General features: G+C 45.1%; 2 protein-coding genes across 2 annotated transcripts in view; one reads left to right on the top strand and one right to left on the bottom strand.

The window, feature by feature from the left end:
- The window catches only part of LOC307035543 (uncharacterized protein), a 234,091-nt gene that overhangs the window by 116,868 nt on the left and 94,481 nt on the right, over nucleotides 1-22,742 (bottom strand). The window lies entirely within an intron of this gene.
- myo7aa (myosin VIIAa) overlaps nucleotides 1-22,742 on the top strand; it is a 116,252-nt gene that overhangs the window by 57,978 nt on the left and 35,532 nt on the right. Inside the window, exons 17-20 of the mRNA XM_079673771.1 lie at nucleotides 35-141; nucleotides 14,314-14,451; nucleotides 14,896-15,054; nucleotides 16,668-16,760. Coding sequence (XP_079529897.1) covers nucleotides 35-141; nucleotides 14,314-14,451; nucleotides 14,896-15,054; nucleotides 16,668-16,760 — 497 coding nt within the window. The remainder of the gene's footprint in view (nucleotides 1-34; nucleotides 142-14,313; nucleotides 14,452-14,895; nucleotides 15,055-16,667; nucleotides 16,761-22,742) is intronic.

Below are 22,742 nucleotides of genomic sequence, written 5' to 3'. Positions count from 1 at the left end.
TAATTATGTTATCATTGTTGTGTGAGTCCTGCAGGCTTCTTGGAGAAGAACAGAGACACTTTATACGGGGACATTATCCAGCTGGTTCACTCCTCCAAGAACAAGTTCATCAAACAGATCTTCCAGGCTGATGTTGCTATGGTAACATACGCAAATACACAATCTATATATACAATATACTGCCCATAATGGTTCAACTCTTGTAAAATAAAGTAAATACAAGTAAAATGTATTATTAATTTCAAATATAAAGAGATGATTGAAACTAAAATACAGTAGTTATCATTCATATTTATAACATTTCCTTTCATAATATTTAAAAGTTGAGCTCATCAGTTTATCTGAGAATAAGAGACAACTATGAACAACAAAACAGCTTTCTTCTTCTGCATGTCTTATAATGTTCAGCTCATTAAGAGTTATTTGCACATTTCAAAAATAAAAATAACTAATGCAGTCAACAACAAATTATAAATTAGATAATTTCTGTGGAGACAAAATTTGAAAAGGTGTAGAAACGCATATTTACTTCCATCTAGTGGCCAGACTGAGTAACTTCATCAAGTTGATGCAGAACGTTAGATATGTGAACAATGGTAGGACTTCCGGTTAAAAATAAAATACCAACGGACCCAACAAACATCAGGAATAATTAAACTAAAAATAATTTGTGGTTATTGTTCTATTTTGTGGCTAAATTAGTTAATGTATTGTATAGAAATTGCAGTCTGAAACATTCAAAGTGTTATAGCCTATGAGTGGTGAGTAGCCTACTTACAAAATGAACAGACACAACATATATTTTGTTTAAATTAACAAAGCCACATTAGCCAAATGTTTTAATTACATAATCAATTTGATCAACATGCTATGTGTGTGTGTAACAGTATTTACTAAAACACATCCCCTGTGTTTACGGTCATACACAGCACCGTTACCATTTTTTATAAATCGGATGCTTTTCAAAAACATTTGATAACTAGATCAATTGTAGACTATGCCAACATAAAGTTAAAGAATCTAAAATGTCCTTGATAAGTACAGACAGTGTTCAAATGATTAATCGTTGGCTTTTAGATCACCACTATAGTTTCAGTTTTTCATTTGTGTTCAATTTGGTCACGTTTATTTTTGAAAGCCTGGACCGAAAGTAGTATCACTGTTCTCGTGTTGTCTTGCCTAACTTGACGTATTCCGTATTTTAAATAATCTATTTACAAGAGGGCAGTAAGTATTCTACAGGTAACCCCACTGAGCAAAGGTTCGGCCAAAAGGTTGAAAAGGTTTGCTAAATGTTTGTAGAATCAATTACTCTTTACAATAATGTGAATTTGCTAACTTTGGCTAGACGTTAGGTTGGTAGGTGTAAATAATTTCCCAGTCACAGAATCCAGTGTATCACCTTGAACTTGAATTCAGCAAATGCAGCGGTGAAGATGGCCGCATTGTTGTTTCGGCTTGTTACGTTCCCTACTTGGCTAGGGGTACAAAGTAAAGTAACAAAACCCAGAAATAACCAGGCGAGAGAAAAAGGAGGGGAAACTGTCTACTGAAGCCACAAAGTGATGTTTTAATGGACAAAAGAAAAAAGGGCTCGCCAGCTGTCTTGCAAAGCAAACTAAAATAAACAATACACGAAAAGGTAAACTGGAGCACATCTAACAATTCACAAGAACACAGGCGTCACGCAGAGACAGAGTAATGATGCACACATGCAGCCGGAGGAGAAGGAGAGAGACTGCAGCCTTCCTCAGGTCCTTTATAGAGGCCCTGATTGAGGATTGAGAGCACCTGGGAAGAGGCTGCACCTGGGGAATCAGAGGGAGAGAGAGAAAGACACACACACCCACACTACAGCACCCCCCCATAAAACCAAACTAGTGTTTGGCCACAGTTACCAAAAACACTCAGACTATTGGACATAAATCGTGAAATCTCACCCACGGGACAGTACATCGGCCACCACATTCTCTGAACCCTTTAATGACGGGTGTCTACTGTTGTAGTCCCGCACAATCAGAGCCCATTGCAGGGGACGCTGATTGTGCTTGGACACGCTAGGGCAGAATATGAAGGGGTCATAACAGGTAAACACAAATTGGCCAAAGGCTGGGTCTAACATGAATCTTAAGATGTTGTAGAGCTAACACCAACACCAGGATTCGATAAACTAGCCGACGCTCTCGGGTTACCGGGAGTGTCGAGAAGTCTAGAGGCTTGCCTGAGCAGGCGTGTTGCGCCGGTCTCGCAACATCCTCACGAGGAGGAGGGGGAGCCACAATTTCTGGCTTCTCCCCGGACACAGCTTCATCTGAAAGCACAGGCACAATCACCGGATCAGATAATGAGACATCAGGGTCACATTTACTTGCCTGTGTGCGTGCGTGTGTAACCAGTATGTGAGCAGTATGAACAGTGTGTATGACTATGCCAAGATATACTGTATAAAGTATAAAAACGGTAAGCAGTGCAAGTATAGTATAACATATATAGATATTAATTTCATGATGATAAACATTGTGGAACAATGATGAAAAATGTGAATGGAAGTGGCGACGTGGAAGTGGCACCAAACACCAACTTTTGCCGAGCCAATTGGAGAATTTCCTCAGCAGCACGGGGTAAAAACCACCAATGAGCGCTCAGCTCAAGATACCAGCGAGTCGTTTCCCCATCAAGCATTTCGCCTCCGCAGCCCGTGGAGAGGAACTGCGCCGCCTCGCCGCGCCTCGCTCTCAAGGCTGCGGGCGTCTTTGTCCTGCGAGATTTCAACGTCTCATGTGAGCGAGCCTCCAGAGCAAGTCGGACAAAATGACTAACCATCATGCAACGCACGAGCAAGACGTTGATCGAAATTGCGCAGGTCTGCGCAGGTCTCGCTTGTCTCAAACAAGCCTTCTCTCTTCTCTGTTCACGTTACACACATTTGCTGGCTGAGTAAATGGTGCAGCTGGCACATGGCGGGATCTCTCAGTAGAGACAGGGGAAAACACAGTTTTATGCATCAGCACATACTCATCAGCTAACACAGCGGCAGCAGAGAGAGAGTTTACCCTTTTTTCATTCACATACTCAGCAATGCGATCAGGCAAACACTTCTTAAACTCCTCCAACATGATCAATTCCCTCAAAGAATAATCCGTAGCTTTACCTGAGGCAATCCACTTAGCAAACCACATCCCTTTTACTCTGGCAAACTCCACATGAGTTTGGTTAGGATCCTTCCTAAGGTGTCTAAACTTTTGTCTGTAAGCTTCTGGGACTAGCTCGTACACCCTAAGTATGGCAACCTTCACCAAGGCGTAATCTAGACTGTCCAACGTAAGAGCCGCAACTGCTCCCTGAGCTTTTCCAAATAAGTTGCACGTTACCATCAGAGCCCAAACTTCAAACGGCCACCGCAACGCTGTAGCAATGTGCTCGAAGGTACCAAAAAAAAACCTCCACTTCTGACTCACGAAATACAGGGACCAGCTGAATGTTGCTACCAACATCAAAAGCAGCAGCAGAACCTGACACTGGTTGTGTACCCGAAGAGGTACCAACTGAACCTGTCTGCAGCTCTAGCTGACGCATCCTGAAAGCTGTGTCAGCATCTAACTTTCTGATCTCCAGCTCCCTCCTGAGCTGAAACTCTCGCTCACGCTCCTCCTTCTCCCACTGAAGATGAGCTAACCTCACTTTCAACCTGGCATCTCATTTAGAACCAGTATGAGAGGACTCACTCCACACAAGGGAGGCCATACTAAGAACACACAAACTAATTTTCAAACTTACACTTAAAGCACCTCACTCAACAGGCAAAATATCTGAGGCTACACAAACGTCGACTCTTTCCAATAACAAGCTTCCCCAGATCCTGCCTACCACAAACTTACCTTCGTATCTTCTGGAGCGTGCCGGGCTCGAGGCGACTTTAAAAAAGGCAAACATCAGCGGCCGAAACCCTGAAACGCCTGCCCCCAACAGGGAATAAATCCCCACCCAGGATTACCTCGAAAATAAAAAAGGCAAAATAATAAATGAGTGCCTGAAGGAAGGACTGATTCAGCCCAGCTAGACACTCCCCTGGCTAAACTGAGGAAGCTGTTCAAAAGTAAGAGACTTCACAGCCAATGCTACACTTATATACACTACTACTCACCACCAAACAAAATATCAACACTAAACAAACAAATACTCACTCTTTGTCTCTCAAAGATCCCGGACGACCCCCCATTAGTTACGTTCTCTACTGGGCTAGGGGGGCAAAGGGAAGTAACAAAACACAAAAATAACCGAGCCAGAGGAAACTGTCTACTGAAGCCACAAAGTGATGTTTTAATTTAACAAAAGAAAAAAGGGCTCACCAGCCAACTTGCAAAGCAAACTAAAATAAACAATACACGAAAAGGTAAACTGGAGCACATCTAACAATTCACAAGAACACAGGCCACACACAGAGACAGAGTAATGATGCAGCCGGAGAAGAAGGAGAGAGACCACTGCAGCCTTCCTCAAGTCCTTTATAGAAGCCCTGATTGAGGATTGGGAGCACCTGGGGAGAGGCTGCACCTGGAGACAATCAGGCTGCACCTGGGGAATCAGAGGGAGAGAGAGAAAGACACCCACACAAACACTACGGCACGTAACATGGCTCCTCTCCAACTTTGCCCTTTTTCTACTTTTTGCCATTTTGCTTTTTATGTTTATGTTTATTAAGGATCCCCATTAGCTTTTGCTCTCGACAAAAGCTACTCTTCCTGGGGTCCGACACTTAAAACAATACAACAATAATACAGCAACATTTAGGAAATAAGTCCTGACATCATTAACAACATTAAAAACATCACCAATATCATCAAAAACATGCGATCAAATTAAATTAAATTAGGGTTCACAGCTCACAAGGGTACATGGTCATTAGTAGATGGCCCTTCAATCTCTTCTTGAAAGAGGTTCTGGACTCTATTTCAGCAAGGTAGTTTGGCAATGAGTTCCATTCCTTTATAGCTCTATAAGACACAGAAGATTTCAGAAGATTTGTCCTGGGTTTAGGTACCAGTAGATGGCCTGATGTAGCTTGTCTAGTCTTATGGTCATGCTCGTCTCTTGTGTAAACTATTTGATAATAAAAATAGAATGTTTTTTTGCTAAATTTGACATTTTTTAGAAAAGTGAGAACACGAGATTGCAGACGTTCCTCAACTGGAAGCCATGATAGGTTTCTATGCATAACTCCAATATGAGTGCGCTTCGAACAGTGGAGAGCTGGTTTGGCAGCCTTGTTTTGAGCTATTTGTAATTTCTGTAAATGTGTTTTTGCTGCTGATGACCATAAGACCAGACAGTACTCAAGATGTGACATGGTTTGCGCCGACCGCACCAACTCTGCTATACAATATAGCAGAGAGGAACTTCTTCACATCCAAAACTTTGTGGACAATAACCCACCGACAGACAATGCTGTCCTACCTGAGCGACGCAGGAGGAAGACCATGTGAGGGTCCTGCGCCGGGTTGCTGGTCAGACTGAGGAAACGAGAAAAACGACCCCCTCTTCTGAGTATTCTTCTGGCTAATGTTCAATCCATTGAAAATAAGCTAGATGAACTCAGAAGTCGGATTGCTTTTCAACGGGACATTAAGAACTGTAACGTGTTAATTCTCACTGAGACTTGATTCAACCCCGCTATCCTGGACTCCGCCATTGTTCCTGACGGAGGGCCGTGGGAAGTAGGGGTGCTGAGGGTGCTGCAGCACCCCCTGGTGGAGGACAGGGGATCTGCACTTCCACAAGATTAAAAAAAATGTTCAGCCTGGATGTAACAACATTCATAATTAAGTAAAGAGCAGTGGCGAGCCTTCAGGGCCCTCTAGGCCCTCTGTGAGGGCCTAAGATATTCTACAAAATAATATTTAAAAACATAAAAAAAATATATATACTTTTTTATATTTTTCTTAATATATTTTTTTAGTTATTTTTTGGGTTATATTTTTCATTAGTTTTACCAAAATAACTTGATTTAATTGTATTTAAAATAACATTTCCAAAGAAATACATCCTTCGAATCAGCCTATTCAGTTTCTGTTGGAATGTGAAGGGTTACATGAAAGAAGCTCATCTCTGCGAGTTACTGTGAAGAGAGGAGCTGTTGGACGTCCAGGCGGTCCAGCTATGAATTCACAGAGGGCCAGCTATAGTAACTGAACGAGAGAGTAATTTCAAATTACAGTAAAATTGACCAATCATATCTTCCCTCTAAATGGGTGGGTGTTATTATTGCGAACTTTATGACAAGTTTCGCCCGCTGTGAAACTTTTCTTGTTTCCATAGCAACAACAACTTCCTGTCAACAGCGTTAACTTGCCTTCAAAATAAAAGCATGCCAAATTACACTTAAGACATACAACTGCAACGAAAGTAACAAACACAATGCAATATCCTTTTCAATTTCAAAGAACACAAATAGGGTTATTTACAGGTGTTGTTATCTGTGGTAGAGGGTCGCTTTCATTGATGCGTTTTGCACCCCGGGCCGTTTGATATTCCGCTGAAGTATACGCTGTGACATAATAACTCGAGGGAAGGGGTGGGGGTCAGAGGGCCTAGGTATAAAAAGGCTCGCCACTGGTAAAGAGGCACACCCTTATAATTATTAGGATAAATAAAAACAGGTTTGAAATCATTCCAATGTATACTATAGGACAGTAAATCAAAAATATTGTTTAAAACTGGACAGATTTAAAAATATGCATAAATAAATAAATGTTAACTGGTAAAATAAGATATAAATGAACCACAAAAATAAAATAAATTAGCCTACATTTATTTTATATTGGTTATGGTAGGTTATTGTTTATGTTCATATGATTTGATTAATAAAATGCAAACCAATCTTTTTCATATGGGTGTTTAGAGTTATACCTAGATCAGTCTCTAGTAATTGGGCGCTCAAAGTGCACCAGATTGAAACATTTTACTTTCAAATGTTCCAAAAAATCTTCCCGGGGGGGGCACCCCCGGACCCCCCCTAGAGGATGTGAAGTCCACCCCCCAATTAAAACATGTTCATGCAATACTAAATATATTTGAAGCCTTTTTATATAAGCTGTCCACCATGTCAATACGTTTCTCTGTTTGTAGTGTATTGGTCTTTTGTAGAGGTTTTTGATTGCCAGCTAAAATCTTGCCGAGGGCAGCAAATTGGTCAGAACCGGCCCTCGTGTCATCCCCACAGCACCCCCCATTTGAAACATGTTCCCCCGGCTATGCCGGGATTCACTATTTTTCGCCAGGACCAGAATGCTAACTCTGGGAAAAGTAATGGTGGCGGTGTGTGTGTAATGACCAATAACAACTGGTGCACAGATGTGAGGGTTATTTCTTCGGACTGTTCCGCTCATTCAGAGCACCTCAAGATCACATGCCGGGCTTTTCACCTGCCGAGAAATTTACATCTGTTGTGATTACAGCAGTGTATATTTCGCTGCTAGCCGACAACAACACGGCACTCGATCAGGTGTTTGGGATTATCGACAAAACTTCACGGCCAGAGGCGGCGTTCGTTGTGGCCGGGGATTTTAACACTGCTAACATGAAGAAGGTCCTGCCGAAGTACTACCAACACATCATATATAAGGCTCTCCCTCGCCCTCCCTTTGGCAAATCAGACCACACCTCTCTGCTGCTGCTGCCTGCTTACAGGCAGAAACTTAAAAGGGACAGACCGGTAACAAGGACAGTACAGCGATGGAGTGACGAGTCAGATTCAGCACTGCAGGATTGTTTTGCATGTACGGATTGGAGTGTGTTTGAGGACAATAACATCAACACACACACGGATACGGTCATCTGCTACATTGGCAAATTCATCGATGACGTGGTACCGAAGGTTTCTGTACGAACATTCCCGAATCAAAAGCCCTGGATAAACGACGAGGTGCGTGGCAAACTGAAAGCGAGCACTATCGCGATTTGGAGGAGTACAGGAAATCTAGGTATGAATTCCGGAGAGCAATCAGCAGCGCAAAGAGACAGTACAAAGAGAAGGTGGAGTCTGACTTCAGAGAGGATCCTGACCTTCTACAGGTGCACCATAGAGAGGATCCTGACCTTCTACAGGTGCACCATAGAGAGCATCCTGACCTTCTACAGGTGCTCCATAGTGAGCATCCTGACCTTCTACAGGTGCACCATAGAGAGGATCCTGACCTCCTACAGGTGCACCATAGAGAGGATCCTGACCTTCTACAGGTGCACCATAGAGAGCATCCTGACCTTCTACAGGTGCACCATAGAGAGCATCCTGACCTCATACAGGTGCACCATAGAGAGGATCCTGACCTCCTACAGGTGCTCCATAGAGAGGATCCTGACCTTCTACAAGTGAACCATAGAGAGGATCCTGACCTTCTACAGGTGCTCCATAGAGAGGATCCTGACCTTCTACAGGTGCACCATAGAGAGGATCCTGACTTTCTACAGGTGAACCATAGAGAGCATCCTGACCTACTACAGGTGAACCATAGAGAGCATCCTGACCTACTACAGGTGAACCATAGAGAGGATCCTGACCTTCTACAGGTGAACCATAGAGAGGATCCTGACCTTCTACAGGTGCTCCATAGAGAGCATCCTGACCTTCTACAGGTGCACCCTAGAGAGGATCCTGAACTTCTACAGGTGCACCCTAGAGAGGATCCTGACCTTCTACAGGTGCACCATAGAGAGCATCCTGACCTTCTACAGGTGAACCATATAGAGGACCCTGACCTTCTACAGGTGCACCATAGAGAGCATCCTGACCTTCTACAGGTGCACCATAGAGAGCATCCTGACCTCATACAGGTGCACCATAGAGAGGATCCTGACCTCCTACAGGTGCTCCATAGAGAGGATCCTGACCTTCTACAGGTGAACCATAGAGAGGATCCTGACCTTCTACAGGTGCTCCATAGAGAGGATCCTGACCTTCTACAGGTGCACCATAGAGAGGATCCTGACTTTCTACAGGTGAACCATAGAGAGCATCCTGACCTACTACAGGTGAACCATAGAGAGCATCCTGACCTACTACAGGTGAACCATAGAGAGGATCCTGACCTTCTACAGGTGAACCATAGAGAGGATCCTGACCTTCTACAGGTGCTCCATAGAGAGCATCCTGACCTTCTACAGGTGCACCCTAGAGAGGATCCTGACCTTCTACAGGTGCACCCTAGAGAGGATCCTGACCTTCTACAGGTGCACCATAGAGAGCATCCTGACCTTCTACAGGTGAACCATAGAGAGGACCCTGACCTTCTACAGGTGCACCATAGAGAGGACCCTGACCTTCTACAGGTGCACCATAGAGAGGATCCTGACCTTCTACAGGTGCACCATAGAGAGGATCCTGACCTTCTACAGGTGCACCATAGAGAGGATCCTGACCTTCTACAGGTGCACCATAGAGAGGATCCTGACATACAGGTGCAACATAGAGAGCATCCTGACCTTCTACAGGTGAACCATAGAGAGGACCCTGACCTTCTACAGGTGCACCATAGAGAGCATCCTGACCTTCTACAGGTGCACCATAGAGAGCATCCTGACCTCATACAGGTGCACCATAGAGAGGATCCTGACCTCCTACAGGTGCTCCATAGAGAGGATCCTGACCTTCTACAGGTGAACCATAGAGAGGATCCTGACCTTCTACAGGTGCTCCATAGAGAGGATCCTGACCTTCTACAGGTGCACCATAGAGAGGATCCTGACTTTCTACAGGTGAACCATAGAGAGCATCCTGACCTACTACAGGTGAACCATAGAGAGCATCCTGACCTACTACAGGTGAACCATAGAGAGGATCCTGACCTTCTACAGGTGAACCATAGAGAGGATCCTGACCTTCTACAGGTGCTCCATAGAGAGCATCCTGACCTTCTACAGGTGCACCCTAGAGAGGATCCTGACCTTCTACAGGTGCACCCTAGAGAGGATCCTGACCTTCTACAGGTGCACCATAGAGAGCATCCTGACCTTCTACAGGTGAACCATAGAGAGGACCCTGACCTTCTACAGGTGCACCATAGAGAGGACCCTGACCTTCTACAGGTGCACCATAGAGAGGATCCTGACCTTCTACAGGTGCACCATAGAGAGGATCCTGACCTTCTACAGGTGCACCATAGAGAGGATCCTGACCTTCTACAGGTGCACCATAGAGAGGATCCTGACCTTCTACAGGTGCACCATAGAGAGGATCCTGACATACAGGTGCAACATAGAGAGCATCCTGACCTTCTACAGGTGCACCATAGAGAGCATCCTGACCTTCTACAGGTGCACCATAGAGAGGATCCTGACCTTCTACAGGTGCACCATAGAGAGGATCCTGACCTTCTACAGGTGCACCATAGAGAGCATCCTGACCTTCTACAAGTGCACCATAGAGAGCATCCTGACCTTCTACAGGTGCACCATAGAGAGGATCCTGACCTTCTACAGGTGCACCATAGAGAGGATCCGGACCTTCTACAGGTGCACCATAGAGAGCATCCTGACCTTCTACAGGTGCACCATAGAGAGGATCCTGACCTTCTACAGGTGCACCATAGAGAGGATCCTGACCTTCTACAGGTGCACCATAGAGAGGATCCTGACCTTCTACAGGTGCACCATAGAGAGGATCCTGACATACAGGTGCACCATAGAGAGCATCCTGACCTTCTACAGGTGCACCATAGAGAGCATCCTGACCTTCTACAGGTGGTCCATAGAGAGGATCCTGACCTTCTACAGGTGGTCCATAGAGAGCATCCTGACCTTCTACAGGTGGTCCATAGAGAGGATCCTGACCTTCTACAGGTGCACCATAGAGAGCATCCTGACCTTCTACAGGTGCAACATAGAGAGGATCCTGACCTCCTACAGGTGCACCATAGAGAGAATCCTGAACTTCTACAGGTGCACCATAGAGAGCATCCTGACCTTCTACAGGTGCACCATAGAGAGAATCCTGAACTTCTACAGGTGCTCCATAGAGAGCATCCTGACCTTCTACAGGTGCACCATAGAGAGGATCCTGACCTTCTACAGGTGCTCCATAGAGAGCATCCGGACCTTCTACAGGTGCACCATAGAGAGCATCCTGACATACAGGTGCACCATAGAGAGCATCCTGACCTTCTACAGGTACACCATAGAGAGGATCCTGACCTTCTACAGGTGCACCATAGAGAGGATCCTGACCTTCTACAGGTGCACCATAGAGAGGATCCTGACATACAGGTGCACCATAGAGAGCATCCTGACCTTCTACAGGTGCACCATAGAGAGAATCCTGACCTTCTACTGGTGCTCCATAGAGAGCATCCTGACCTTCTACAGGTGCACCATAGAGAGGATCCTGACCTTCTACAGGTGCACCATAGAGAGGATCCTGACCTTCTACAGGTGCACCATAGAGAGGATCCTGACCTTCTACAGGTGCACCATAGAGAGGATCCTGACCTTCTACAGGTGCACCATAGAGAGAATCCTGAACTTCTACAGGTGCACCATCAGGTGCACCATAGAGAGCATCCTGACCTTCTACAGGTGCACCATAGAGAGAATCCTGAACTTCTACAGGTGCTCCATAGAGAGCATCCTGACCTTCTACAGGTGCACCATAGAGAGGATCCTGACCTTCTACAGGTGCTCCATAGAGAGCATCCTGACCTTCTACAGGTGCACCATAGAGAGCATCCTGACATACAGGTGCACCATAGAGAGCATCCTGACCTTCTACAGGTACACCATAGAGAGGATCCTGACCTTCTATAGGTGCACCATAGAGAGGATCCTGACCTTCTACAGGTGCACCATAGAGAGGATCCTGACATACAGGTGCACCATAGAGAGCATCCTGACCTTCTACAGGTGCACCATAGAGAGCATCCTGACCTTCTACAGGTGGTCCATAGAGAGGATCCTGACCTTCTACAGGTGCACCATAGAGAGCATCCTGACCTTCTACAGGTGCACCATAGAGAGGATCCTGACCTTCTACAGGTGCACCATAGAGAGCATCCTGACCTTCTACAGGTGCACCATAGAGAGGATCCTGACCTTCTACAGGTGCACCATAGAGAGAATCCTGACCTTCTACAGGTGCACCATAGAGAGCATCCTGACCTTCTACAGGTGCTCCATAGAGAGCATCCTGACCTTCTACATGTGCACCATAGAGAGGATCCTGACCTTCTACAGGTGCTCCATAAAGAGCATCCTGACCTTCTACAGGTGCACCATAGAGAGCATCCTGACATACAGGTGCACTATAGAGAGGAAAATCCTGACCTTCTACAGGTGCTCCATAGAGAGCATCCTGACCTTCTACTGGTGCACCCTAGAGAGGATCCTGACCTTCTACAGGTGCACCATAGAGAGGACCCTGACCTTCTACAGGTGCACCATAGAGAGCATCCTGACCTACAGGTGCACCATAGAGAGCATCCTGACCTTCTACAGGTGCACCATACAGAGCATCTTGACATACAGGTGCACCCTAGAGAGGTACCTGACCTTCTACAGGTGCACCATAGAGAGAATCCTGACCTTCTACAGGTGCACCATAGAGAGAATCCTGACCTTCTACAGGTGCACCATAGAGAGGATCCTGACATACAGGTGCAACATAGAGAGAATCCTGACCTTCTACAGGTGCACCATAGAGAGAATCCTGACCTTCTACAGGTGCACCATAGAGAGGATCCTGACCTTCTACAGGTGCACCATAGAGAGGATCCTGACCTTCTACAGTTGCACCATAGAGAGAATCCTGACCTTCTACAGGTGCACCATAGAGAGGATCCTGACATACAGGTGCACCATAGAGAGGATCCTGACATACAGGTGCAACATAGAGAGGATCCTGACCTTGCACCATAGAGAGGATCCTGACCTTCTACAGGTGCAACATAGAGAGGATCCTGACCTTGCACCATAGAGAGGATCCTGACTGGCTGCATCATGGCCTGGTACGGCAGCTGCATCACCCTCAATCGTAAGGCTTTACAGAGGATGGTGTAAGCTGCACAGAACATCACCAGGACGGAGCTTCCATCCATGGAGGACCTTTACTCCCTGCGGCTCAGGAAGAAAGCCCTCAGGATTATTAAAGACCCCCATCACCCCAGCCACAAACTGTTCAGTCTGCTGCCGTCTGGCAGGCGCTACCGCAGCATCCGGACTAAAACCACCAGACTCAGGGACAGTTTCATCCCAAAGGCAATAAGACTGTTAAACACTTGAACTGTTGAAGCAACATCCATAACATTCATCTGGCTGTTACTTAGTAATTACGTATCTATTCATCTAATATATAATTCCAATAGCTTGCATATAGACTCTTATTTCACTATTTCACTTTTTTTAAACTATTTTTCTTTTTGTATTTACTTTTTACTATTTACTTGCACTATATTTGTCTGTTTTTCTGTATTATTGTGTTGCACTGTTGGAGAAGCCTGTGACCTAAGAATTTCTTCAACACAACTACTCTGTAGCTATGTTTGTATGGCAAATAAATAACCTTGAAGCTTGAACTATAAGGATAACATTTTCTGATCTTAAGCTAGCAATTAGTAATTAAGTAAACTGTTCACTAAACAAAAGGTCTTGTTTTCCGTTGTCACATACACACACATTAGTTGAATACACGTATTCACAGTGTTCACGACGCAGATATGATAGAGCTAGACTAGTTTTCAGCGGTTTACCGTGTCCTGCTAAGCTAGGCTAATACGTTGCAAATTGTAAAACACATTCAGGGAGTATTTCATTGCACAATATTTTAATGCTTTGAGCTCTAAAATATTTGTTTGTATTCATGTGTGTAACTAAAAACATAAATCCTGAGATGAGTGAAACAGTAAATGTTTTTTCATTTTTGCTTTAAAATGGTGAATGGTGAATTTTCCGTGGCAATAATAAAGTGACTTATAATTGACAGCTGCTGCTCTTGATCCACTTTTTGATTTCACTCTGAAACAGCAACATCAGCCAGAAAAGGACCTTATATTTAGAGAGAGGAAAGAGGGTAATGTCAGCGCTCAGGAAGAGAGAGGAGTCCTCATTGTTCTGACTGACACTTTCTGTGTGTGTGTGTGTGTGTGTGTGTGTGTGTGTGTGTGTGTGTGTGTGTGTGTGTGTGTGTGTGTGTGTGTGTGTGTGTGTGTGTGTGTGTGTGTGTGTGTGTGTGTGTGTGTGTGTGTGTGTGTGTGTGTGTGTGTGTGTGTGTGTGTGTGTGTGTGTGTGTGTGTGTGTGTGTGTGTGTGTGTGTGTGTGTGTGTGTGTGTGCAGGGGGCAGAGACCAGGAAGCGTTCTCCCACTCTCAGCAGTCAGTTTAAGAGATCTCTGGAGCTGCTGATGAGGACTCTGAGCGTCTGTCAGCCATTCTTTGTTCGCTGCATCAAACCCAACGAGTACAAGAAGCCCATGGTGAGTAACTGTGGATGGAAATAGCATGCAAGACAATATGACGGAACAGATTGGCTTTTAAGGGTTTTAGTTTGCTGTATTAGAATTCAAATCATTGTTTGATTGTTATGTGGTAGAGAATGTTAACACATTAGGAATAATAAGAACTTAATGTACAGTGATAACTCCGCTACAGAGTCAGAATCCAGCCGTTATGAAGAAGTCAGATATTTGAGTAATCAATTCAAGTCACACAACCAACTAACAGTGTCAGAATTAAGATTTAAAACATGTTAAACTCTATTATGTCTGTGTGTGTGTGAGTGTGCGTGTGCGTGTGCGTGTGTGTGTGTGTGTGTGTGTGTGTGTGTGTGTGTGTGTGTGTGTGTGTGTGTGTGTGTGTGTGTGTGTGTGTGTGTGTGTGTGTGTGTGTGTGTGTGTGTGTGTGTGTGTGTGTGTGTGTAGTTGTTTGACAGAGAGCTGTGTGTGCGTCAGCTGAGGTACTCTGGTATGATGGAGACCATTCGTATCCGCCGTGCAGGATATCCTATACGCTACACCTTCGTGGAGTTTGTCGACCGTTACAGGGTGCTCATGCCCGGAGTCAAACCAGCCTACAAACAGGTAGACTACTACATGGCTGTGTGTGTGTGTGTGTGTGTGTGTGTGTGTGTGTGTGTGTGTGTGTGTGTGTGTGTGTGTGTGTGTGTGTGTGTGTGTGTGTGTGTGTGTGTGTGTGTGTGTGTGTGTGTGTGGGTTAGTGTGTGGGTGTGTGTGTGTGTGTGTGTGTGTGTGTGTGTGTGTGTGTGGGTGTGTGTTTGTGTGTAATTTAATTTGCTGAAGGCTTGTCATTTAATTGTTCAAGGTACTTTCACTCCACAAACCATTCTAAAAGTGGAGTCATCTCATTTTAGAGGACCAGACAGGATGCGTTCACATCATCAGATGTTCTTTTTGAATGGAGGGAGCACTAACACCTGTTCACTTCTATTCTGTGTGAGCAAAAAGGGGTGAAGAAACCTCCAAATTCACATCAGCCTCAGCAGTCGATGGTCACTGGATGGCTTTTCACAGTTGTGACTGTGAACCAACAACAACTCCTCCAGAGACTGTTGAATTTTGAGTTGTTTTCAGCACGACATAGATACATAATTTGAATGCGGATGAGAAAATAGATAGAGAAAACACATTCAAAGTTTGACAGCAGAAACCGACCTTATCATATCTAAAGCTGCCAAAATTGAATGCTGTCACAGATGATGAGCTCCAAAGGATGGAAACCTTCTGTAAGCAGCGTCGACTTATATTCAGGTCAACACAGACGTACCAATTAGAATCCAGAATTATTCAATCGGAAAAAGGAGAGAGATGGTGTGTGTGTGTTTTTGTGTGTGCGTGCGTGTGTGTGTGTGTGTGTGTGCGTGCGTGTGTGTGTGTGTGTGTGTGTGTGTGTGTGTGTGTGTGTGTGTGTGTGTGTGTGTGTGTGTGTGTGTGTGTGTGTGTGTGTGTGTGTGTGTGTGTGTGTGTGTGTGTGTGTGTGTGTGTGTGTGTGTGTGTGAGAGAGAGAGTGTTTGTGTGTGTCTCCTAATACGGTGTTTTGGAAAGTCTGGAACACATCAGATTGCACCCCATGTGTGACACTGCGTTGGGTCAACATGCTTTTTTCCTACAATCCCAACAGCACTCTGTTTTCCTTGGATCCCAACATGTTTCCTCCCTCTGCTGCTGCTGCTGCTGCTGCTGTGTGTGTGTGTGTGTGTGTGTGTGTGTGTGTGTGTGTGTGTGTGTGTGTGTGTGTGTGTGTGTGTGTGTGTGTGTGTGTGTGTGTGTGTGTGTGTGTGTGTGTGTGTGTGTGTGTGTGTGTGTGTGTGTGTGTGTGTGTGTGTGTGTGTGTGTGTGTGTGTGTGTGTGTGCTTATAAAAAATCGAATTCAGTTAATAAGTCAAAAATTTTTTTTATTATCATTATTATTTATCTTATAGAGATACATTTGCCCTCTGATTGTTATAAGGTTTTGGGTCCTCTGGTTTGCCTTTAAATGGGGGATACATACTTATTCCTTTTTTTATTATTATTTGAGGTTAACAGTGCATATGTTCAGTGCTTGATTAATATTGTGCTTTAGTGAGTAATTGTTAGCATGCTGGCATTTGCCTTCAGCTCTCAGTCTCACACAGCTTGTAGCTGAGCAGGGGTGTGTTCAGTGTGTCCAACATGTCCTCTGTGTGGGCCCTCAGGAGGACCTGCGGGGGACGTGTCAGAGGATTGCGGAGGCTGTGCTGGGCAGAGATGATGACTGGCAGATGGGAAAGACCAAGATCTTCCTCAAGGTACTGCTGCAGTGCTCTACTCATCACAGTCATGGTGAACAACACCTGTTTGATTATCTTTTATAAATATCGTCTATTAATCTTTTTAATCAGATGTTTGACAACAATTCTGCTTTTTAGACTTCACATGAAAATACAGATTGCATCATATTTTAGTGGAAGGTACAAGAAAATCCAAACTGACCTTAAATTAAAAAAGAAAATATGCAAGTATGGTCATCAACACAGTTGTATATGTTCGTCAACCTTCATCTGCCCATCCATCTGTTCTTCATGAGATGAAGATCAGCTTATAGATGTTGGATTTCTGAGGTCAAATTAAGATGAACGTCATATTGGTAATTTAACTCCAGTTGGGTCTCTTCTTACACTTGTCATATTCTCTCACTCCTGTTACCTGAATTGCTATCAACTTTCCAATAAAGTTGAAAATATCATTGATAACCTTTTAGGATAAAATGATATATCCAATGAAAGTAGCAAATAAGAAGAGGATTCAGCAAGGTCAGCAACAATACTCATGCTGGCTGTGGCATTTAAACCACGCTCAGGGTGTAATGGGGGCTTAATGTGTGCCAAGACAATATTTCTCACTACTTTACACCAGCAGAGTGACATGATGCAGCATGAATCCTTGGATACCTGTTGTGAGTTTTGGTAGACCAGGGGCCTGTACCACGAAGCTGGTTCAACCTAACCTGGATATGTTTGAGTTAGCCGGTTGGCCTAATCCAAAAAATACGCGGTCTCGCTAAACGGTGATAAGTGGATCGCTCAAGCCAGCCGTGCCCTATCTAGTTAGGTGCGCGTTCACATGAAAGGGGTGTTATTTGGAGCATTCGGCCAATCACAAACATGGAGAAGCGTACTGACAGCGCAGCGTCATACTTCCTGAATGAAAAGTCAACTATATAATTAGACATATGAAGAAGTTAAACTTTAAACATCCATGACTTAAACACTGTATCCAGGATAAAAACCACATAGTTGCACCTGCAAGATGAATACAGCTGGTCAAAGAAAAGGTGTTTGAATGCGTACATTAACAGGTTTATCATATCACTGCCTGTCTAAGACAAGAGTGGATCTGACTTTAATTACATTTGTCTCGAATGTTTCGTCAACTTAATGTGTTGCTTAAAATAATACTTCTGCATACAGTACACTGTAAGTGTTGCACGGCCAGATACGGCTCAGCTGACTCAGATAAGGAAATATATGATACATGATATGATATGCCGCGGACTTTACTTAATGTTACTCTGATCCGGTTACTTATGTTGTGTCAGATATTTAAGTAAGCTTTCTTAACGCTAATGTTATAATAGTCAGATTGCTCTGAAGATGGGAGGTGATATTCTATTAATGTTCACGTTCACACAGTCGGTGATTTTTGCCGGCCGTCTTTCCTGCAACGGCAGCATTTCTGTGTTTCCTTTCTCCTGTAATATGACTTGATCGCTTTAAACTCCGCACACTGAGCTCTGATTGGTCAGCAGGCAGTGCTTTCACTGAGTTGAGCTCTTAGCCTGCAACCTAACCTGCTACGGGGCAGGTTAGCCGCACAGCATACGTTACCATGGAGATCTAGCCTGCTAAAAAGAGAACCAGCTTCGTAGGACCGGAAACCCCGAGTTTTCCCTGAAGTTAGCCGGCTAAACAAAAATCCTGCTTCGTAGTATACCCCCCAGGAGACGTCTTTCCATCTGAAACTCCCCCTGTTTGGTTATCCTGTTCCCTCTGTACCCTCAGTCGGCATCCATAGTGTGAAACCAAGTTATCTTTACACACTGGCTGCTCCTCTGCTGGGAATAAAGTGAGGCTCTGCTGTCAGAGTTCCCACTTCACATGCCTGCTGACGGAAGCACTGTGTGTGTGTGTGTGTGTGTGTGTGTGTGTGTGTGTGTGTGTGTGTGTGTGTGTGTGTGTGTGTGTGTGTGTGTGTGTGTGTGTGTGTGTGTGTGTGTGTGTGTGTGTGTGTGTGTGTGTGTGTGGTTCAGTAACAATACTCCTTAGTTAATGCAAGACAGAAGAGGTTGAGAAAATAACCTTTTTTTTCTAAATTGGGTGTGTTGGGTTCACACCCATTCAGGACAGATGTAGTCCTGAGGCTTAAAGTCATTGCCAGGGCATTACTGTTTGCTGGTTGCCATGAACACAGAACTTTCACTTTTCCCCCAGAGGTTAAATAAAAACATCAGCTGATGATGGTTTAGGCTCAGCAGTTTGTTTTCACAGTGTGTCTCCTGCATTCACATTTGAACAGAGATTTCCAGTATGACAATGCAGCACAGCTTTCCCTGGAGAAAACAATGCGAGACAGTTTCAGATATTTTCAGTTTTTAGAAAATGTATAATTGCACTTGTGTAATTTATACAATAAAAAGGAACATTGTTGAACAGGGTGAACCTATGGCAAACAAGTTATTGGAGACATTACAGCCCCAGTTTGAGTTGATAAGTCACGTGTATTTTCACAAAAACCCATTCGATTTCTGGCTATCTCTACCAGGTCTTACTGCTTGGCTGGACAGGAAGCAGAACAGGAAGTAGAAAGTGCAGGGAGGTGAAGGCAGGGCAGTGCCCACACTTCCTCTGACAGGACGGATGGACAGATCACAGGACGAAGAAATAGAAGCAGTTTGTGTTCTTTTAGGCGTCCTGTCTGGAAAGCTGTCACATCTGGACAAGCATGTCCTGTCTTCAGAATCACAATTCACTTCCATCACATATTCAAAGACTCTGTCCAGACTGAAATGTTGGCAGCTATTACATTACATTACATTGCATTTAGCTGAAGCTTTTATCCAAAGCGACTTACAATAAGTACATTCAACCAGGAAGATACAACCTTGAAGAAAACAGAATGTAAGTACATCAGGTTTCATAGAGCCAAACATTTCAAGTGCTACTCAACTGGCTTTAGATAAGCCAGTCCTTTGTTAGTATATAAGTGCTTTGTTAGTAATTCTATCGCTCGAAGTGGAGTCGGAAGAGATTAGTTTTCAGTCTGCGCCGGAAGATGTGCAAGCTATCTGCTGTTCTGATGTCAATGGGGAGCTCATTCCACCATTTTGGAGCCAGGATAGCAAACCCACGTGTTTTTGCTGATGGGAACTTGGAGCGAGGGTGCAGCGAGTCGTTTGGCCGATGCAGAGCGGAGTGCACGTGCTGGGGTGTACGGTTTAACCATGTCCTGGATGTAGGAAGGGCCAGATCCTTTCTCAGCATGGTACGCAAGTACCATTGTCTTGAAGTGGATTCGAGCACTTACTGGAAGCCAGTGAAGGGAGCGGAGGAGCGGCGTGGTGTGGGAGAATTTAGGAAGGTTGAAGACCAGACGAACCGCTGCATTCTGGATGAGCTGCAGATGTCGGATGGCAAATGCAGGTAAACCAGCCAGGAGGGAGTTGCAGTAGTCTAGGCATGAGATGACGAGAGCCTGGGCCAGAACCTGCTTGGCTTTCTGGGTCAGCTGGGGACGTATTCTCCTGATGTTGTAAAGAGTGTATCTGCAGCAGCGGGTTGTAGCAGCGATGTTTGCAGTGAAGGACAGGTTGTTATCTAGGGTCACACCTAGATTCCTTGCAGTCTGAGTCGGGGAAGATTGAGCTTGAGGTGGTGAGCAGACATCCACTGAGAGATGTCAGCGAGACAAGCAGAGATGCGTGCGACGACCTGGTTCTCTGAGCGGTAAAAGGACAGAATTAGTTGGGTATCATCAGCCTAGCAGTGGTATGAGAAACCATGCGGGCTAATGACTGATCCGAGCGAGTTTGTGTACAAGGAGAAGAGGAGGGGACCAAAAACAGAGCCCTAAGGGACCCCTGTAGTTAATTGACAAGGGTCGGACTCGGACCCTCTCCAAGTTACCCTGTAGGTATGGTCTTTGAGGTATGAGGTGAGGAGGGAATGTGCAGAGCCTGAAACTCCAAGTTCTTGGAGAGTGCGAAGGAGGATCTGATGGTTCACCATGTCGAATGCAGCAGACAGGTCCAAAAGGATGATGACAGAGGAGAGGGAGGCTGCTTTAGCCATGTGCAGTTCCTCAGAGACAGCAAGGAGGGCAGTTTCTGTGGAGTGACCTGCCTTGAAACCAGACTGGTGCGGATCCAGAAAGTTGTTCTGATGGAGATAACAGGAGAGTTGTTTAAAGACAGCGCGTTCAAGTGTTTTAGACAGGAACAGGAGGAGAGAGACAGGCCTGTAGTTTATAACATCAGACGGGTTGAGAGTGGGTTTCTTTAGGAGAGGGTTTACTCTTGCCTCCTTGAGACTGTTTGGAAAGTGACCAGAAGTTAGAGAAGTGTTGATGAAATGGGTGAGAAACAGTAGAATATCAGGAGCGGTAGTCTGAAGGAGGTTTGAGGGGATAGGGTCCAGAGAACAGGTGGTAGGACGGGCAGAGGTAATGAGGGTAAGAACCTCACCTCAGAGAGGGGAGAAGGAGGTCAGTGTGTGGGTGAAGGTAGGGTCTGGTGAGTCAGAAAAAGAAGAGCGAATATCCTCAACCTTTTTTGGTTGGTTAACAAAGTCGCTTGACAGAAGGGAGGAGGGGGAAGGGGTTTTGGGAGGGTCCAAGAGGGTGGAGAAGATGGAAAATAGTTTTTTAGGATTGGAATAGGAAGATTGGATCTTATCTTGAAAGAAAGTGCTTGTTGCCTGAGAGACGGAAGCAGAGAAAGAGGAGAGGAGAGCTTGATAGGTTAGGAGGTCGTCATGGTGTTTGGATTTCCACCGTTTCCGCTCTGCTGCCCGAAGGATGGTTCTATTAGCACGCAGTGCGTCATTTAGCCAGGGAGCAGGAGGGGACTGACGAGCCTGCCGAGATGTGAGAGGACAGAGAGAGTCCAGAGAGGGTGAGAGAATGGAGGGGAGGGTTTCTGCAGCAGAGTTTGGAGGCAGGAGTTGGAACGAGTCAGAGGAAGGGAGGGCTGAGAGCACGATGAGGCAAGGGTAGAGAGGGAGAGGGAATGAAGGTTACGGCGGACAGGTGCAGGATGAGAAGAGATTAGTTTGTTATGTTTGGAAAGGGGTAGAGAGAATGAAATGAAGAAGTGATCGGATGTGTGGAGCGGGTTTACAGAGATGTTAGAAGCAGTTCAGTTTCTTGAGAATATGAGATCAAGGACATTGCCAGCTTTATGAGTTGGTGGGGATGGAGACAGTGAGAAAGCAAAGGCAGTTAAAAGAGAGTGCCAGTGCCACCTCCCCTGCCAGTGGGTCTGGGTGTATGGGTGAAGGAATATGCTCTGGAGAGAGCTGCTGGGGTGGATGTGTTGGATGGAGTAATCCAGGTCGCCGTGAGAGCAAGGAAATCTAGAGACTGCAGAGAAGCGTAGCCAGAGATTAAGTCAGCCTTAGGAACAGCTGACTGGCAGTTCCACAGGCCACCTGAAACTAGATGTTGGGTCTCAGTGGAGCATGTGGGATAGACGAGTGCAGGCCAGTTATATCGATTAGGAGATACACGGGGCCACTGATAATTGCGAGAAGACACATGAACAGGAATGGAGAAAATACACATGATTATAGCATGAGGGGCTAAAAAAACAAATAAAATAAAATACTAGAGATAATTAGCTCAATCAAAGTAGGATTTGCCTCCTCTTTGCCTCCCTCGTGACTACCGCAGGACTCCAATGTCTTTGTCAGTCTTACTCCCGCAGGACTCCAATGTCTTCGTCTGTCTGAAGCTGACGCTCCAGGAAAAAGCTACCTAAAATGGACACCTTATTGCTGAGTTCTCACAGCTGTGGGGCCACGCCCCTCTAATTAGTTAATTCTCTTCAGCTGATGGGCGACAGCAGAGTCTTCCTGCCTATTAATGCAGGGTTGAGACGAGTGACCCACTGAGACCTGTGTAACAGGTTCTGTTGAGCAGATCTGAGATTTAAAATCTCTCAAAAGCGCAGTTTCAGCTACAATAACTACAGAACAATTATACAGAGTAGAATAAATGAAACAGAGAAGTCTATTTAA

Source organism: Notothenia rossii, assembly GCF_949606895.1.
Source record: "Notothenia rossii genome assembly, chromosome: 4".
NCBI lineage: Eukaryota > Metazoa > Chordata > Actinopteri > Perciformes > Nototheniidae > Notothenia > Notothenia rossii.
Note: the sequence above shows the minus strand (reverse complement) of the source record. Positions and strands in the feature narration are given on the sequence as shown.